Below are 19,993 nucleotides of genomic sequence, written 5' to 3'. Positions count from 1 at the left end.
TCAAGAGGGCAGCAACACGATGGGTTGCCGATGGGTTGCACATTGTTCATTTGTTGACAATAATCTCCCAACAGCATTTCCCTGCAGTGTTCAAAACAAGTTCACAATGCTGCTGCCTTTGTCCACCCGTTTCACTTTTGGATTCTCCAAATGCCCGACAGCACCAAATCATTTACTTAAAAAAATACCAAGCCACGCTCTCTGAACAAGGTCATTGTTGTTGAAACAAAGCAACGATGATTTTATTGGTAAATATTTTATTTTTGTTTTTTTTTAAGAGCAGACACGTAGGGTACGGAAGGAGAGCACATACACATCTCGGGAAACAGATGTTCATCTGTCATGGTAAAGACACGACATCCTGTGTTACCTGGTGAGCTACAATTGCTTATTTATTTGGGGGGGAGGGGGGGGGTAGAAAGCCAGACAACAGCAACCAAATAAACGCCGCCAGTTAATGTTATAAATCTATATTGCTGTGTCTCGTTACAAAATGATCACGCTCGGAAACCGGATTACAAACAAATGCAGTGAAACAGGAAACAAGAAAGGATTTTTTCTCTCATCAGCCATCATCGATGTTTGGTGTGGGCAGTAAAACAGCAACCCGATTTTCAGAAGTCGTGACATCAGCGGTGCCTGCTGGTCATTGCAGTTATTCATTTGTATTCAATAAACTAAGGAATTAATTTTCATCGAGTCGATGTCTGCTCTCGCACAAGTGTGCCCTTGTAAGCGCTTATTTATGAGATTACCAGCTCATTACAATATTGAGAAACGCAAGCGTGTTTTGTACATGGATGGAGTTTTAAATAAAATCGAACCCGAACCGTTGAGAGCGACTGCCACAACCGTGCATCTTGTGCCGGAGGAGGGGGACAAGCAGCAGCACCAGCAGCAGCAGTAGCAGCTGCCTGACAGCAGTGCCATGGGGACGGGTCCAATTTGGAAAGACAGCCTTTGTCCGCTCAGGTTTATTTTTGTTTAAAGCATCACTCGCCCACTTGCGTCCAGGTGAAAACCGCAAGTCACCAGCCCCCTTTGACTTAAGCACGCCTGGCGTAAGTTATAAATAAGATCCACGGACCGCCAGTATGAAAAGTGATGCACGAAGCCAGCGGCTCCACCTCCACAGACTCGACTCGCACACACCGCTGGATGCCACAGGGTGCCGTTTAGGTTTTAATTTGCACACTTCCATTTACCCACACGCCCCCACAAGTTATGCAACCCCCAGCATCCTTAGTCCTTCACATCCAACCTCACAGATGGTCGGCGATCCCACGCGCGGGTGGAAACGATGACACGCGGTTGCTTCTGAGAACCCGGAGGGGTTTTAGTTTTAATGCCCCAAGCACCCACATTGTATGGGACACTCCACTCCCCCTGGGGCATTTGTGATGAAAAGTCTCAACACTCGGCTCACACTTTTAAAGCAAACCGTAAAACACGTACATAATAACGTTAACAATGAAAACAAAAACAATATTTTGACTTTATCATCCCAGATAACAAATCTGCCTCAAGGCAGCTTATGCCAGCAGCTACCCTCAAGGCAGAACTGCAAAGAGGAAAGCTGCGCGTAGTTGTGGTGTGTACGTGTGTGCGTGTACGTGTGTGTGTGTGTGCTTTGTAGACCACGTGCAGGGAAAAACAAAAAGCCAGAGAACACGTTGACATAAAAAGGCTTCAACTACAGGCACTGCCAATAAAAGCTGAGCATCCTTCAATCTGTATTTTAAAGTCTTCGTCTTCTTCTTTAATCTTTTCTTTTAAAATGAACAATACTGAATGGAACTTGGTCACAGTCTTGCGACATTAAAGCGCATTAGCATTTTTCATTATTATAATAAAACAAGAATTCTCTTGCTTTTATTTATTTTTTTAAACAGAAATTGGAATACAGTACTGTACAATCAATGGATAACATCCCCCGCCAAAAAAAAACACTTGGCCCTGTGTCTTCTCAAAATAACACACGTCTAAAATACATACAAACTGTACAATTATTATTATTTAAGTGTAACAGGTCTGGTCAATTACACTTTTTTACGCCATAGACACACACACACACACCCGCAACTCAATTGCCCAACGGTTATGGGAGACACAGAAATGTAATGCTTTTCCGCTGCAAAAAGTTGTCTCACTTTTGGTTTATCCGATACACAGAAAACAGAGTCGAGGCTTGCAATGTCTTGATAAAAAAAACGTAATTCTGTTGATCATACGTCGTCGGCCGGGAAGGGAGGAACGCCGATCTTAGTGCGAGTAAAGAACGCCATCTTCTCCCTGAGAATGACAAAAATGAGATGGGGTCAGGGGTCAACACCCGGATCGATGGGGTCGGAGAGCGTACTCAGCTATTCCGCGTTCTCTCTATGCACGACTTGCACGAGCAGCGCCGTGTGGACGTGGAAGGATAATACACAGCACAGGGACAGCTAGAAAGGCCTGTAAATAAAATGGTATTTGTATCATCAAAACACCTTTTACAAGTCTACGCGCGTCAATTTGAATCATGTGCTACGCACGACAATGTAACCGATAAAAGCGAGCATTTTAATTTCACAACAGCATGGAACACGAGTGACAAGGCAACACAAATAGGTAAATGCACGTCTCAGGACTTGTTATTTTTGATAGCGATACACACATCGCAAACAATGCTGACACGGCGTGCACTAACTATTCTCTACCCGCGCTCTCTCTCTTCTGTATCCACGTGCTTATCTCATCCTTGCTATTTCTAAAGTTTAGATCGCAACTGCATCCCTGAGAATGTCTTTGGGAAGCCGGGGCCCGTAGCCTTAATGTGGTTTTTTTCCTGGCAGGAGAAGTCATAAGCAAATATAGGAAATAAATAATACACGCCCAATCGTGCTTTACAACGCTATTCAGGGCACTCCTAATGGACTGGATATTTATTTTTTGCCTGGCACTATAGATGACCTATCAGACATTAAACATTGAGAGAAATTGCGTGAGAAACAAAAGTCATTGTTTTTGTGGGGGCATTTGGAATGGCTCCGTGCCCAAGTTGAGTTGGGACTCGACTTCCTCACAGGGGCCAGTTTAGTGAATTGGGAGAGGGCACCGAGTTTGTTTCTCGGTGATAAACGAGCACAGGGTTGGTGGCTGGGTGGGTTGGTGGCTGGGTGGGTGGGTGGGTTGGTGGCTGGGTGGGTGGGTGGTTGGGTGGGTGGGTGGGTTGGTGGCTGGGTGGGTGGGTTGGTGGCTGGGTGGTTGGGTTGGTAGCTGGGTGGGTGGTTGGGTGGGTTGGTGGCTGGGTGGGTGGGTTGGTGGCTGGGTGGTTGGGTTGGTAGCTGGGTGGGTGGTTGGGTGGGTTAGTGGGTGGTTGGGTGGGTTGGTGGCTGGGTGGGTGGGTTGGTGGCTGGGTGGGTGGGTTGGTGGCTGGGTGGGTTGGTGGCTGGGTGGGTGGGTTGGTGGCTGGGTGGGTGGTTGGGTGGGTTAGTGGGTGGTGGGTGGGTGGGTGGGTGGGTTGGTGGCTGGGTGGGTGGGTTGGTGGCTGGATGGGTTGGTGGCTGGGTGGGTGGGTTGGTGGCTGGGTGGGTGGGTTGGTGGCTGGGTGGGTGGGTTGGTGGCTGGGTGGTTGGGTTGGTAGCTGGGTGGGTGGTTGGGTGGGTTAGTGGGTGGTTGGGTGGGTTGGTGGCTGGGTGGGTGGGTTGGTGGCTGGGTGGGTGGGTTGGTGGCTGGGTGGGTTGGTGGCTGGGTGGGTGGGTTGGTGGCTGGGTGGGTGGTTGGGTGGGTTAGTGGGTGGTTGGGTGGGTGGGTGGGTTGGTGGCTGGGTGGGTGGGTTGGTGGCTGGATGGGTTGGTGGCTGGGTGGGTGGGTTGGTGGCTGGGTGGGTTGGTTGGTGGCTGGGTGGGTGGGTTGGTGGCTGGGTGGGTGGGTTGGTGGCTGGGTGGGTGGGTTGGTGGCTGGGTGGGTGGGTTGGTGGCTGGGTGGGTTGGTTGGTGGCTGGGTGGGTGGGTTGGTGGCTGGGTGGTTGGTTGGTGGCTGGGTGGGTGGGTTGGTGGCTGGGTGGGTAGGTTGGTGGCTGGGTTGGTGGGTTGGTGGCTGGGTGGGTAGGTTGGTGGGTGGGTGGCTGGGTGGGTGGGTGGGTTGGTGGGTGGTTGGGTGGGTGGCTGGGTTGGTGGCTGGGTGGGTGGGTTGGTGGCTGGGTGGGTTGGTGGCTGGGTGGGTGGGTTGGTGGCTGGGTGGGTTGGTGGCTGGGTGGGTGGGTAGGTTGGTGGGTGGGTTGGTGGTTGGGTGGCTGGGTGGGTGGGTGGTTGGGTGGGTGGCCGGCACCATGCCCAGCAGCCCCAACGCGGTCCCCCAAAAAGGGTTCGCCGAATTCCTGGCCTGGCTGCTGGTTCCTCGCTGGAAATGAAATTGGAACTAAAGAGTGCAACAAGTGCAATTGGTTGTTTCTGTCACAAATAATTCGGTATTTTACAGAGTCAATAATTATTAAAATATATTTTTTACTGATGGCTAAACTAACTTTTAAAATGAAAATTACTGATATGTCTACACCTATTCTGAACTTAACCAGAATCAGCAACTGCACATCAGACAGTGGGGAGCAATTAATGTCAGATAAAAAAAAAACTGCAAGTTGGGATATTATTTCCAAACCCTAGCAAGCAAGCGGTGTGGAGGCAGAGTGCACTGTGTGGTAGGTCAGCAAGACAACACAATTCGCATTGGGGTGAGTAACACAAGGACTTCAACATCAGGTAGAATACGTTCAGGGACTAAAGAAGAGCACTGACCACAGGAGGCACTGGCTGCAACGGCAAAGAGAGGCAACAGAGCAACGATGAGAGAAAGGCAGCACTGGTCATCTCGCCAAGAGTAGTCGTGCACGCATGAAGAGCCAGTTCGTGCCGCTCCCTGGCACACCACATCCGGCACTGCTTACCGGAAGGATTGGACTTGGGGGGGAACCTTCGTGCTCTGCCCGCGGAGCCTGAACACCTCCTTGGAGGCCTTCTTGAGCATCTTCTCCGCTCGCCTCTCTTGCCTCTGTTCTGCCGAGGTCTGCTCAGCCTCCGCACGCGAGGGACACATGCGACACACACACACCCGTGTTAACATGGCCACACACACGACGCACACACACACACCCCCGTGTTAACATGCCGGGGTGTATGTAAAGCTCGCTCGGCGCCCGCCATGAACTGTGAAAACGTATCGAGGACGAGGCACGGCAGCGTCTTCAATTCAAACAGTGTCAATTAATTAATTGGCCGGGTAAGGCGACTCCACTACATCGTTCAGTGTTAAACACCCGATCGATGAAGAAGGCCGGAGGTCAAAGGTGATAGAGAATCTATCGGGGGGGGGGGGGGGGGGGGGGAGGGGTCCACCAGGCGGCACCTGCTTTTCGGCCTCTCGCAGGAGGTTGCGGAAGCGTTCGTCATCGGTGACCCAGGCGGGCAGCTGCGTGCGGCCGTGCGCCTTGGCCTCCTCGAGGCGGTGCTTGAGCTCGCGAAGGCCTCGCAGCTCGTCGCCCAGACGGCTCTCCCGCGCGCGCGACGCCTGCAGGTCCAGCTCCAGGTCGAGCGACGTCCGCCCGGGCCCCTCCACCCGCGGCACCATCAGCACCGACTGCCGGACCCAGACCCCGCCACGCGACACACACCAAATGACGGCAAGGCAAACTTGCGGCGATCGTTCGAGTGGACGATTCATGTCGTCTTGTCGGCAAACTGCGTCCGTGACATGGAGGAGCTCGTAACCACGAGCGGTAACGTGTAGCCACGAGCGGTAATGTGTAACCACGAGCGGTAACGTGTAACCACGAGCGGTAATGTGTAACCACGAGCGGTAACGTGTAACCACGAGCGGTAACGTGTAACCACGAGCGGTAACGTGTAACTACGAGCGGGCCGCCCCCCCGTAGGTGCTGTGTCGGCCTGAGGAGGTGGACGTGCTCACGTGATTGTGGACTCTCTCGTCCGCTACTTATGGGCCCGATGATGACCCATGTCAAAAAACTTTGGGGATAATTATAATTACGCGTTAATTATGTTGATGACCGAGTACATTTTTCAGATTTTTTTTTTTACTTGCCGTTGCATTCCATTTTCTGCACTGAGATTTGTTGAATTTTAAATCGCACCCCAGGTCTCCCTTGCGAAAGACTTTCCACAAAATGGTTCTCATTTTATCCACACGAAACCAGCGAAATTGAGGCCGCACGAGGCGGCTCAAGTCAAGAATGTGGAAGTGTCTCACCGCACGGCGTTTGGCTCCCGCTTATTTCCAGCCGGAAATGGGAAAATATACAATGAAGGGTATCGGGAGGATGTCATTCTTTTTAAAGGTGGGTTCATTTTCTTTCAGGAAACAACCAGCTGATAACGGGCATCGGCCGCTCCTGCAGATTTAACCCCTTAATCCACACATTTCTTGTTAATCCACAAGTTGCATGCTTCAACCACTGGGAAAGACACCCGGGGAATTTATAGCCCGTCAGTTGCGCGGTGGAAACAGAGAGGCTAACACCTCCCCCGTTCAGTTACGAGGATGCGGGGATTTAAAGTGAGTGGCGTTAATTGTCCCAGCTGGGGGTCCCGGGAGCTGAACGTGCTCACCCGCTTGACGCGAAGGCTCCTCCGCTCGACCGCATTCCTCACGAACGGCGTCCTCTTGGGCATTGCCGAGCTGTCGCTGTCACTGCGGTTTAACTGCACGGGGGGGAAAAATACCGGCAATTAAAAAAATATCGCTCGCAAAACAATAACGAGGTCGGTGATGATAACGACACTCGTGCCATTTACACTAGAGTGAATGTTGGGCCACTGCTCCCGACACATTGGTGGTTCCGAGTCAGTGGTGTAAATCCTCGTACATTCTGATGCTGCCAGTCCGTCTGCACGCAAATCACGGCCGAGGGCTCATCCGGCAGTGCAGCCTTGTCAATCGGTGCACACTTTACCAACCCCGCCCCCAGAGAGTCAATCTTGATGGTAATGAAATATTTTTGTCAGAGTTGACCATGGCGAGGATTTAAAACTCATAACTGCATGAATGGGGAGCCCTGTTGCACCATTCCTATCAACCGAGTTGTAACCAGGTGGAATGCAAACCTCACCTGCTAATAGTAGTTTGCATAGAACGTAATTATTTTCATCATCAGCCATAATCAATACACTGCTGGATGAAGGTCATTGGAGGTTAGTAGCACACCGGTTGTGCCCGAACTCGGCACTCCCTTCTCGCAACACGGTGACCGCGCGCGCCGCCGTACGTGGGGGGGGGTCACTCACCCGGCACACGTACTGGTTGCGGGCGCCGGGCGAGAACGTCTGGGAGCGCACGATGGTGCTGCCCCGCACGAAGGGGCTGGCGTGCGCCGCTCCACAGCTGCCGCGTTGCTCCTTGGGCCGCACGCTCGGCGCCTCGGGCAGAGGCCCCTCTGTGTTGGTCTCCTTGTCCACCTGGGCGCGCACGCAAAGACGGAGGAGGGTCCCACGCACACCACGAGGCCGTTAGCAGATTGTCGGAGGGAAAGTAGCGATGAAGGCAGCAACACGCGCCCAAGCTGCTGCGGCTTGGTCCTGGGATTGCGATTCCGTTATTGTAAAGCAAAATGATTCCGAATTTGATCGTGGAATCGTGGAGGAATCTGGTCACGGGGAGGCCAGCACGTGCATTCAGGCAAAATGGTAGGGCCCATGGAGACTGGCCAGCCTTGTTGAATGGCCATTAAAATGATTGGGGATTCTATTGGGTCATTCCGAGGCTCGGCAATGATTCCCTTCATCAATGGCAAGTCCTGCATCTCCATTCAAAGACGAGTTATTATTTGGGTTGAGTCATCCAGTACGACCCTTGCAGACGGGTTAAACACGACACGGCTAGGGCAAGGTGTGCGAGAGCAAGCAGCTTGCAGGCACCTGACGGGAGAGACAAGACGCAAGCTTGTCGGGGTCCGTACTCAAACAAGGAACACCATGACTGAAATAGGTAACTCCATCTCATTTAATTACTAATGCTGTTCTCAACCAATCTTCAATAACTTTTATGGGCCGAGGCAAAGCAGCTAATCAATATTGAAATGTATGTGGTCACGGTTTTCTCCTAAAATCCGGTTCAACTGCAGATAAGTTGATGTCAAATAAGGTAGGATAATGCGCAAGCTCTCGAATTCAGGCACCGAAGTCTCACTCCACGATAACGCAGCTTATCGCGATGTGCGCACACGGCAACGTGCAGTCACCTTGTTGTTCTCATCCACACCGCCCGGCGTCTCCTCCAAGGGCATCCCGTCCAGCTCCTCCTCGTGCGCAGTGAGGCCCCCTCCTCTTCCTCGCTCCTCCAGTCTCACCGGCTCCTCCTTGTCGTCTTCCTGCCCCTCCTCCTCTTCCTCCTCCTCGTCTTCCTCCTCCTCCTCCTCTTCATCGTCTTCCTCCAGCTCCTCTTCTAATTCCCGCACGCTGCCCATGATCCCCTCTGCTCCGGAGAATGGGGAGTTTTCTCGAGAAGGGCAGCACCTGCACGCACATCGGATCGTCGCGCGCATTTCCACCGTCACCAACCGTGACCACGCCGCAGCCTACAGGAGTAAATAATTCCTCAACAAATAAAAAACACCTACAGGGTAGCATTCAAACTCCAATGTGGCGTAACAAAGCTTTCATTTGACAAAAGCGACAAACTCCCATTGATCGAAAATGCTCACAGCCACAGCAACCACAACCGACTGGCAGCGGGGGCCCTGTCCTCGCGTGTGCGCCGCGTCGTACCAGCCCTCGGCGTTGATCTCCACCCGGGGGTCGTCGCCCTTCCTGGCGAGCTGCTTCTCGACGGCCTCCAGATGTGCCGTCGTGCGCTCCAGCAGCGCCGAGACGGCGTCGTGCTGCGGAGGCAGAGAAACGCGGTGGCAAGGAGATGTTATCTCCCCCGCCCGATACGCAGGAGGTCGTGCGTCCGATCCCAGATCCCGACCTTGACGATGCCTGTGGTTATATATTTGGAGTTTGCGTGTTCTCTCTCTCTTTCTCCACATGCGGTCGTGTGGATTGTTCTCCGGGTTCCCCCGGTTTTGCTCTCCACATTTATAAAATCAACATCACACGTTCAGATTATTTGGCTGCTACTATGAATTCCCCCGTGCGGTGATGATGATGCAAGCCACTTGGACGAGCTGCCATGCGTGGCCAAGGTCGCCTCCGAAAAAAAGGGCCAAGCACTCGGTGGGCTTCACCCGGTGAAATAGAAACCACGCGCAAGGTGCTGACGCGCACACAGCAGGGGGCGCTAGCGCCCGCGGGGCAACCGCCCGGCACCGCCGCACCGAGCGGTGGCCAGGACTACCACGGCCGCGCGACGCCGAGCACTTAATACAGTCCCCCAAAAAGACACTTTTATCAGAACCGCAAGCATCAAGTATTATAATGCACATTGTGCATTTGAGTGCACCGCCATTGGCATGGTTGGCTACGTAGCGTACGTAAGAAGTTCAACATACACACAAACATTACTTCCTCAGTCTCTCTGGCCTCTTCTTCCCTCTGCTATGCAAAAGGGGCCCATTGCCCAAAACGTCGCCTCATGTGTATATCTCTCTCTCGTTAGGGACAACGGCGCTGTCAACAAATGCGCCGAGTGTTTGTCGTTTAAGCCACGGTCCCCTACCGTGTCCTGAGCGTTGTCGAGGGGGGAGGGCCCCATCGGGCGTCCAGCGAAGTGCCTCTCGGATGCCTGCAGGTCCTGCAGGTCCTGCAGGCTCAGGAGGTTGTACCAGCATCCAGGAGACAACAGAACGCTCTGGTGGGCCAAGCTGATCTGAGCCATACCCTGCAGCACGCAATACACGCGCACAAACGAGCACTCATGAAGGAGGGCAGTGCACACAAGGGGCCAATGCACGCAGCAGACTCGTGCAGCACACAACAACGTTCCCTCGAGTTGGCTTAGGGATGGATGGCTTGCTGTTAAAAGGGCTGATGGTGAACTCCTGCTGCGGCCAGTACTGCACATAACAAGATAGGACAACGAGCAACAGCATTTCTAATTAAACGAGATTGTAAACGCAGCTTTTCAGCCAATGTTTGCTTTTACAATGGGCATACTCGGATGAATATAGGTCCTTTTGCACAATCAGCTTCACAGATATTTTTACAAATTGTTTCGGGCTACGATAAGAAAAAAAGGCCAACTGACGATTTAGACGACTGCAAGACGGGTATTGATGGATCACGCAGAGATGGAACCTGAGAGAGACAGCCTGATAGACATCCAAGAGGCACGTAGCTAGAGCAGGACAGCAAGTAGGTTTTGGACTTCACTGAAATGTGGTTTTCTCTACACACTCAGAGCAGTTTCCTCTGAAAAAATGCCCAAACATCCCAAACACCACCTTTAGTTTAAAACTAGTCTTGACACTCAATGAGGTTTTCCTGGGTAAACTTAGCATTGTAATGATGATTGTTTACATCATCATCGATGTAATGATGCCAGGTGAGGCCTCGTTGAGACTCAGCATTATTGTAAAGTGACTTCTGTGTCACACGTACAGTGTTGGATGATAATAATGTGATCGCAATTCTCCGATCCAGACGAAGCATTCACAGCAAATCAGCAAGCCATGAATAGCTGAAAATCAGTTGTTTATTTTCTAGTCAGATCGAGATGAGCTGCGGTATATGACGCATATTTGGCTTCGGGAAAAAAAAACCCGCTGGCTAATCTTAGACATCGGCAGCCAAGCAGGATTTTAAGGCTGGAAAGTGCTTGGATGGGCAACCACCACCGTGCATAGAAGAGGCTTTACTGCGGCGATTCGTTGTCTGCAGAGAGTAATGCAGCAAACTCCGTTGTTGTGCTGCACTCCGCTCCAACATCTATGTTCGCCACCTAACAGTGACCAGCGCGGTGAGGCATTGTCCAATACCCACTACGGAACACGCGCACAACACGTGGGGAGGGCCTCATCCAGCAGTGGGCGGACGTAAGCGCTGCATGTAGCGGGCTGATCCTGTATCTACAGGATGCGTGGACACGCGGGGAGTGGGGGGGGTTGTGCGTGATCGCCGCCCGAAATGAACTTTTGTCGTCGACCGAAGTAGCCGCCAAGCAAACTTGTCAAGCACCTCGCCCCAGGACGGTGCACATACAAAAAAAGCCCACTGAATTCTCCTGCATGTGATAAGCCATGAGAGGCCCGCAGATCCGAGGACAGCAAGCACGGCTCGGAGAGAAGCTGCCAGAAGCGACGGGGTTAAACATTTCCAATGCGGAAATACCTTCACTGTCACGTCTCCATGGGCACGCAAAATACTTAACATTCCATCGCCAGACGTCTTCGCCATAAGCAGCAGAGTTATTTTAAACAACCTTATTATTGCTAAACATTTTTTCCTCGAAGCAACGGTCAATTTACTTGACAATCAGCAGAAACTAATTACCGGTTCACAGGAGGAAGAAATTGCTTACGTACATATTTTTCAAAGGTTGTAGAACATTAAAGTACTTTCATTTACCCAGAAAAGCTTCAGCGAGTCTAAAGACTGTGGGGGTTTTTATTAGGAGTGTCCCACATTGGGATGTTTGGTCAATTCCGTGACCGTTTGGCACATGGAAGGAAACGGGGGGAGTGCCCAAAGAAACCTCCCGTGCATATCAAGGGGTCCAACTTGTAGCTCCGCAAAAACCGATTCATTATTCCACTCCCATCTCATAGCCACTACTCAGGCTGAGCCTATAGCACCTGGTATTCCAAGACAGGCTGCTAAACACTACATAGTGTTCAACAAGTTGCATTCAGGATGATGCAGCGATGGGGTCGAGGTGTATGCTTCTACTCCTGCAGTAATGAACGAATATTGGCATGTGTGGTCTCAACGGAAAATTCTAAGGTAATCTAATTTATAACCTAATTTACATTTATAGAACGCCTTCACAGAACGTTACAGGACAATGTAATGTGTTGGTTGATCTTAGGCTGTAGAGAAATAATATTTGTAAAAATTTATTTTATTGTTCCAACCAAAAAAAGAAAAAGTCCATTGTGCCCCCCTGTCGTCATGATTTATATTCAGCGAGCAGATTGACATCTCATCTGTTGAACTGGTTGGTTTTGTGGACTGCTGACTTGTCTTGTACAAGGACGTGGCTTCATGCCGGTGCTTTAATAATGATTAAACTCAAGTGCAGTTAATTCTCAAGCGAGCAGCACCAGCGAGACCCCAGCAATGCTGCCGCCGCCTCCCACAGATCAGCGTCTGGGAATTCGACTGCCACAGACCAAACACAAACAGCGGGACCCCCCCCCCCCTCTCAGCCGACACTGCAGAGAAGTGGGTGCCTCCACCCGCTCACCATCCCCCCCCTCCTGCCTCCCAACCTCCAGGGGCCACAGGGTGTCAGGTCATAGGTGACGCACCAGATAGGAGGGTCACATTCCAAAGCAGATTAGCTTCTATGGCAGGTATTCTGTTGGAAATGATGACAAAAAAGGAGAATTTTGGCAGTGTTTGTTTGGCGAATTAATCGGAAAGGTGCCGAACTGGTATTTTGGAAGTGCAGATGAAGGTGTGTGGCCGGAGAAGTGAAGTGAGGCCGGGTTTTCCAGTGCTTCGTGTCAACCGTGTGGTACTCTTTCATGGACGAAAATTTATGTCACTAAATTATGTATGTAATAATCCATTGCTGGGTGAAGGGGTCACCACACCGTATCAATCACAGGCACTGCCCTGTACCGAATCAGGCAACACTCACCACCGATGCTAGCCATGGTCGGAAATCGAACTTGGATAACTAGGCTTACAGCCAACTGTACAAAACACGGCGCCACTGCTCCACTGCAGAAACAGGTGTGATTTAATCGCCCTCTTCGTCAATAACCTATCTCCACGCCTTCCTCTCTTCACATCTTCTCTCTCTCTCTCCATCATGGCCCAGTCCTGTCCTCTTTTCTCACCAATCCACGACATCATCTTTCCACCTCTTCCCTTGGCCCTCACCTTTGGTCCGCGACATTTTTTGCCCAACTTGACGACCAAATCTTAACAATGGGTTTCACGTTCGCTTTTCCTCTTCTTCTGTCCTTGCGAGAAGTTCCCCTACTCCCTTCAAGTTTTTGTGTTTAGTTTGTTGTCCTTCCCCCCGGCACCTACGATTCGCGTGGTTGGATACGTACGGTGCGAAAGACGTTCGACATACAAACATCCAAGTTGCTGACGCGCTGGTCCACTTTTCATGTTGCGTCTCATTTTTCTAGCATGCTTCTCGGAAAACTGCACTTGAGTTTCCCGTGCTCGGCCCTCCTTTATAGAGTCAACGTTTCCGCAGCACATGTTAGCATGGGCACAGAGTATGTTTTGTCATGTAATGATAATAAATGTAATTTATTTATACAGCAAAGCCCCTAGGGGAGGATTCAATAAATTTTTTTAGGATGGTCCCCCATATTGGGATGTTTGGCAAATTCCATTCAAGGAATGTTTTGCATGTGGGAAGAAACTACCGTCGAATCTTGAGAAAATTCACGCGCACACACGAGGGGCTAACACTCAACAGGTCCACACAGATGGGTTCACAAACCCATCCTCTGTACTGCCACCTCTGGGGCCGCCGTGCAGCCCAGCACCTCCGATTAGCACGGTTGGCTACGTAACGATTGCCAAAGAAGTTCACACATACGCACGTGTCTGGGAGTTTCGCAAAAAAGTGTTTCATGAACCCATGCCATCCGAGCGCTGGATTAGGCTGCCGAGTGGTAGCGTGTTTGCTGCTTGTTGCAGAGGTTTGCGGTTAAAATCCATCAGCCACCCTGGTGAATGTGTTAACGATAAAAATCCGTGCCGTCCGTGTCACAGTGAACATTAAAGATCTCACGATGTTATTTCACAAAGAGCCACGTGAGCTTGCGTCATGGTGCAATTTGATCAATTACTCACAAATACATTTTACTGGGAAGCAATAGAGCAACATCTCCCCATCGAGCAGACCAAGCCTGCTCGCTAGCCAATGCTGCAGTCAGACTGAGCCTCACGGAGCCAGCGCATGGAAGGCCTGGTATAATATTTAGTGACGAGGATGATGATAATGTCGAAGCCAGCTGACGATTGTGAACGCTGCGACAGCTGTTGTCGCGAATTTGTGGTGTCGTGGTGGAGCGACGGGGGTGGTGTTCGGCGGAGGCGGTGGGGGGGGAAGAGAGGGGACGGAGGAGGGGGGCGTGGGGGCGCGGGGTCGTGGGGTCGGTACCAGAGCCTGCTCCGGAGGGCCCACGGTGTGGACGTCGACTCTCAGCGTCTTGGCGCGCAGCGCGCCCGCGGTCGGAACGCTCTCGCGGCAGCTCCAGCCGAGGCAGCAGAGGCCCGGCACGCAGGGCACCGCGGGGCTCGTGTGCGCGCCGCGCCCGCTGGCCCCGCACGGCAGCAGCACCGCACGCACCGCCCTGCGCGCACGCGGAGAGGGGCCGGGGACGGACGTGGCGGTGTGATGGTAGTACGGAGGACACGCGGGCGGCTTGGTCCGGGGAAAGGCACATCGGTGAAAAATAGCTTCATAGCTCATTGGATTCCTCCAGTCGAAATAGACATTTGGATTCAGGGCAGACCACGTTTGTACGTGTCACGATGCACATTACTGAAGTTACCCGCAAATCACTTAATCGGGTAAAAATCGACACCGTACACAGGGAAGGAACCAGAAAGAGGGAAGACCCAACAGAGAATGGCTTGACGACGACATGAGAGATTGGTGTCAGAAAGATGTGGTCACGACGTGAGCATATTGGCACAGCAGACAGAGGAATGTGGAAACAATTGACGAAATGTGCAGTCGACACCTACGGGCTGCTTGCCCATGGACCGTAATGATGATGATGATGGCGAAACATCGCCGGCTACGATGCCCGTCTGTGAAACAGAGCAACTTTCTTGATGATCTTGTGCTATAAGAATGGCGCATTTACCAAATGTACGTACGATTGTTACGATTGATGCCCGCTGGTCCAGCAGAGATGCCGAGGGTGCGTTTGGGTTCGGGATAGGGTTAGAGGTCAAGTTTGAGATATGGTTTGAGTTGGTGTAAATTTAAGGGCAGGAATAATGGTTATGGTTAGGGTTCTGGGTGTGTTTGAAGTTAAGGTGAGAAATTGAGTTATGGTTCGAGTTTAGGAATAGATTATAATGGTAAGAGTTTGTGTTCGAATCAGCATTCATAGATAACGGTTGGTTTAGTTGTTGTACTTCCCTCACACATCCGAAAAGCACGGTTGGCTACGTACGGTGCGAAAGAAGTTCAACAAACGTACATACATAGATGGTTTAGACGTAGGGTTGGAGTAAGTCTTAGGACTTTGAGACAGGTTCAGTTTGATGTTCAGGAGTGGGTTAGGTTTAAATGTTGTATGAGAGCAAATCTATAAATGAGTTAGGATTAGGGTTGCATCAGAGTTTAACATTTTCCATTTATATAATAAGAGCCATGACAGAGTTGGAACATCAAAGCGAAATGTGCACATAAAAATGTTCCAATAATTGGCATTTCAATAAATCCACTTGCCACTGTAATCCAAAGATTTCAATACCCCAACAGAGCACACATGTTTAAGCTTTGCACCGGCTGCACATGGGCAGTGCACGTTGTTCAGATTATTCTAAACTGGAGCAATTTGCTTCTCTCGAAGGCGTTAAAAATGCCATTAGGGGCATTTTAACAGAACGCATGTGTTACACCTAACGAGCCGCCCCACGCAGAAAAAGGGCACCTAAGGCTGCTTAAAACCATTCCCATTTTGGCACAAAAGCACCGAGTGGGATGCACAAGAAAGGGCCTAAGTGGGAGAATGGAATGCCTTAATCCTGAACACGCGCTCGACACAACAAAAAATAAAACGTGTACGGGCTTCACCTAAAGTCCCGCGCGCTCATTAGAGGCCCGCACATTCACCGCTCCGTGATTGTGCCTGCCCGAGAATGATGGGCGTGCACTTCTTGTCCCATGTGCAAAGCAGAAAGATTCTGCGTCGCCTATAAATGACATCGGGATGTGTCTGACTGTGTTCCATGAACTTCTTTAATTGCGAGAGCCCTGCGGCGAGGTGCAATGGGCCCATTTTCGATAAGCTAGTAATTGACAAGCCTGTAATTGCCCGAGGCATTTAAGTAGGATAAACAAAAGCTTAATGACAAATCAATATTGTACCACAGTCCAAAACCCAATTAAACGCCCTCATTCCGGGCCAAGGAGTAAGGGAGCCCGACTAGCAATTGGAAGGTCATGAATTAATATTCTCCGAGACCGATGGAATATGTATCACATTTTGGGAAGTCCACAGTGGAGCGGCTGGCCACAATCAAAAACACGTTGAATTTACACCAACGATATCAAGTCAAAGGTGAACACTGTCCCACATGGCTCGTCTGACCAGAGGGACGCCGACTTTGAAAAACGCGTTTCTCTTATTTAGTTTATTACAGTGGCCGAGACACAGATCCCAATGCCCAGAATGCCAGACGGACAGCAATAAACATCAGAAAGGTGTGTATAATAATAGACAAGCGTTAATATTCTTCTTAAAATAAGCAAGGTTATATCAACTTGGGAATAGAGCTGATGGGAGGATATTCCAAAGTCACGCGAGGTGGCAATGCTCGCGTCACGTGAATAATACCTGGGGACTACGCGGGAACGCAACACTGCCGGGCGTTAGTATAGGGGAGAACTTAAATGTGTGAACGATAACAAAATCCTTACACTTTGTTCCCATCGGGGATGCAAAGGGCCTGCAGATTCTTGAGCTGAAGGACGTGAACCATGAACACGCCTTCCTCCGCGTCATACCTGGCAGGCAGGGGAGACGCGGGCACAGACACGCGAAACAAGGCAACGAGAATTTGTCGCCGAGCGGAGCACCGCTCCAACGAGGAGGCACACGGACCCATTTGCAGCATCATTCCAGACTGTGGTTTCGTGGCACAGGTAACAAAAACAAGTAGCTAGACAGTGATTTTTAGATGGTTTTGTGGCTTCACTCATCGACACATTTATTTTATGTATCATTCCATAAACTAATACAAACTGAAACCACAAAGCAGTGTCGTTCAGCTCAAGGTCTCAGCCAACAAGCGGTGCGTATGAAAAGGAAGCCACACAAAGAAAACACACAAACATCTCTTATTTTGTATGCGTGTCCTGTTTGTGTTAAGCTTAGTTAATAAGAAAAAAAATTCCGTGAAGTTATGATCATGTTTGTCATTATGGCACTCTCATTACCTCGTGCCCAAATGTCTAAATTCAACAAAAACGCGGTTACGATCAAACTCGCGTCAGAACCGTCGGGGGAGCAATGCACATCTCTACAACGTGGGAGCTCAACGTTTTTTGGGTGATCAATCGGATCTCTAAAGTCACGGCGGGTCGCCCACGTAATGCTGAGTATGTCGCTCGTGCAAAGACGTCCCCGTACTCAGTCAGCTACATGTATGTTCACAGACAGCCCTTGGGCAGTCCGTGGCCGGATGAAAACTTTCCCATGCCGTGCGAGCGAGCGGTGGGGATATCTGACCGCACATTTACTTAGACGCCGCTCACCGGCGGTTGGTGTGCGATGTCTCAGCGGGCTGACAGGGTTACCGATCGCCGCAACGATTCATTTCGGCCCGTCGGCCCCGCGGGAGGGCCATCGCTCACCGTTGCGGTCGAGGCGGGAGAGGTCCACCTCTGGACAAAAGCCAACACCGCAGCGCGGGGTAGAGGTGGCGCTAACCTCACCCGCCACGTGGGTGGGAATACATCTCCCGGGTGCCGCTTGCATTGGGACAAATTGACCTCTTGCACACGACGGGCCCCGTGTATTGGCACGTAACGTCGCCGCGCAGATGAACGAGAGCGCGCGGTCGCGAACCTCATGTCGAGCTGGATCTGGGCCGCGGCAACTCCGCACGTCGCTTTATCTTCGTCGTAAAACGCCTCCTCCGACTCGTCGGGCCTGCCAAAAAGGCACGGGTTCGATCAATACGGCACTCGCTCCACGCAAGTCGAATTAAACACGCGGAAAGAGAAGACCTGAATTAAAAAGCACCGAAATACACCGTGACATTTGTTTTAAATGTAAACCTGGTACTGTAACAAGAATGTGATGGAGGAATGCGAAGGATTTCCTTGGGTGCAGACAGGGCGTGTCAAACGTCGGCAAAACACATTGACGAGAATCAATATGTCCGCAAAGGGTAAATCTTTCACATGCGCATTTCGGAAATATGATAGATTCTGGAAGGAGGACGGGCTGAGTGCTTCTCATAAATGTGGTGCTCCATTCATGCGAAGCACTCAGGCGATCATCCCTCCGGGCCCGGATAAATGAACGTATTTCGTTGCTACAAAGACAAAGATTCCTCCCGAAGGCCTTAACAGACTGTTGGGGAAAGTGCTGTTAGCGAGCACCTACGAAGGCTGGAAAGGCACACTAGGAGGAGGTGGGTGGCCAACACTACGCCTGGTCGCCTCTGTCTCCCTAGTTGCTATATTTACACATTGCACCAGGTACTCATTTGAGACCAAATCGACCCAGGAGAGGCCCAGGACCGGTTCAAGTAATCGTCACTGTTGCTAGAGACACACACAAACACGTTGTTTCTTGTAGACACGCCCCTGCCCACGTGACACGGCCGTGTGTCTGCACCCAAGAGACGTCTCGTGCCGGGCACCAAAGCGAGGCCGTCGTGACTGCGGCACCTTTTAGCCGGCGCCTCAAACACGCCGCTGTCGGCGGCCACGGATTCGTCCGAGACGGCAGCCGAGACCCCGCGAGCTTTCCTCCCGGCCAGCGCTTCCTCGTGGTCCTCCGCCATGTTCATGCCTGCGGGAGCGCGGAATGACGTCACACGAGTCCCGTGGGAACGCGAAAATGCAGTGTGTTGAAAGGAAGATGCAAACCCATAAAACAAACAGATTGCACACTGGAGAGATGAACCCTCGGCTATCAGTCCTGAGATGTGCAACCCGAGTTGAAACGAGAGAACGAGGCTTTAACATTACATTCCAGCGCGTCATTAATTACAGCGGCAGAGTGACGTCACCTTCTTCTTGCTGGAGTTTCCCCCTCTCACCGGTGGTGTACCTTCTAACCTCGTGACGCCACTCACGGATGCATTAATGCGACAATGCGAAGCTGTACACTTGTGTAAGACAGAGGGTAACAGGCAGTTTCATCTATAAGAGGTGGAATGAAGGACCCCTGATGGCGAGCAAAAGATTCCAATAAGAATCCACACTGCCTTCTCATTTGATTTCAGAATCGATCGCTAAGCTCGGACGCTGTGAAGAAAACTTTCCCAGAGTAAACGTTACTTGCAATGTCTGAAAATGAAGATCACGCTCAATTCAAATTCAGTATGCGGATTTACTTTGCATTTAATAAAGTCACCTTTGTTTTAAAGTCACCTTTGTTTTGTTGTTTTTCTTCGCACCTCCGATTCGCACGGTTGGTTACGTATGGTGCGAAAGAAGTTCAACATACATACATATCCTGATGAATTAATTGAAAATATCAACCAAATGGCTTGTGTGCCAGTGTGTGTTGCATTGGACAGCAGGTAGAAGGAGTAAAGAGGTAATAAACGAGATGTATTTAATTACTAATTTAATTTCAACGTAGCTCAAAGAAACACTTTGAAAACGAACATTGCCCAAGAGAAGCACCGGCGATAGCAGGGCTACAAGCAGCAGGCCCCATGCGGGAACAACTACGCCTGGATGCTCGGCTCAATCGCCGAGCCGCAACTCTGGGAGCGAGGATGCAATGGTACCAAGAGTGGGATTCTCAGATGTCATCAATTACGGCGCTTCAGTGCCAATCTTCATGTCACCGATCTCCGACGGCAATCGCAAGAAGGACTTTCTTTATTACTGTCGGCAAGTGCACTCGAGTGGTTTAGATGACTTTATATTCATCGCACGCATTTATGTTTATACACTTTACGTACCGACATTTTATAGCCCTTTGTCAATCCACTGTTGGATG

General features: G+C 50.9%; 1 protein-coding gene across 2 annotated transcripts in view; it reads right to left on the bottom strand.

Annotated features, from left to right (window-relative positions):
• Window positions 1-240: 240 nt before the first annotated feature.
• LOC133350076 (protein WWC2-like) overlaps window positions 241-19,993 on the bottom strand; it is a 104,708-nt gene continuing 84,955 nt past the window's right edge. The window contains exons 13-24 of one of the 2 annotated variants that reach the window (XM_061564070.1): window positions 18,706-18,829; window positions 17,876-17,959; window positions 16,726-16,812; window positions 14,227-14,419; window positions 9,652-9,813; window positions 8,760-8,872; window positions 8,234-8,507; window positions 7,281-7,451; window positions 6,606-6,698; window positions 5,386-5,616; window positions 4,928-5,055; window positions 241-2,292 (exon numbers count right to left, since the gene is read on the bottom strand). In XM_061564070.1, the coding sequence (XP_061420054.1) occupies window positions 2,226-2,292; window positions 4,928-5,055; window positions 5,386-5,616; window positions 6,606-6,698; window positions 7,281-7,451; window positions 8,234-8,507; window positions 8,760-8,872; window positions 9,652-9,813; window positions 14,227-14,419; window positions 16,726-16,812; window positions 17,876-17,959; window positions 18,706-18,829 (1,727 nt within the window). In that variant the 3' untranslated portion in view covers window positions 241-2,225. The remainder of the gene's footprint in view (window positions 2,293-4,927; window positions 5,056-5,385; window positions 5,617-6,605; window positions 6,699-7,280; window positions 7,452-8,233; window positions 8,508-8,759; window positions 8,873-9,651; window positions 9,814-14,226; window positions 14,420-16,725; window positions 16,813-17,875; window positions 17,960-18,705; window positions 18,830-19,993) is intronic. The other variant, XM_061564071.1, reaches the window with a different exon arrangement.

Source organism: Lethenteron reissneri, chromosome 32, assembly GCF_015708825.2.
Source record: "Lethenteron reissneri isolate LAM-NWPU_2019-01 chromosome 32, ASM1570882v1, whole genome shotgun sequence".
NCBI classification, from domain to species: domain Eukaryota; kingdom Metazoa; phylum Chordata; class Hyperoartia; order Petromyzontiformes; family Petromyzontidae; genus Lethenteron; species Lethenteron reissneri.
Note: the sequence above shows the minus strand (reverse complement) of the source record. Positions and strands in the feature narration are given on the sequence as shown.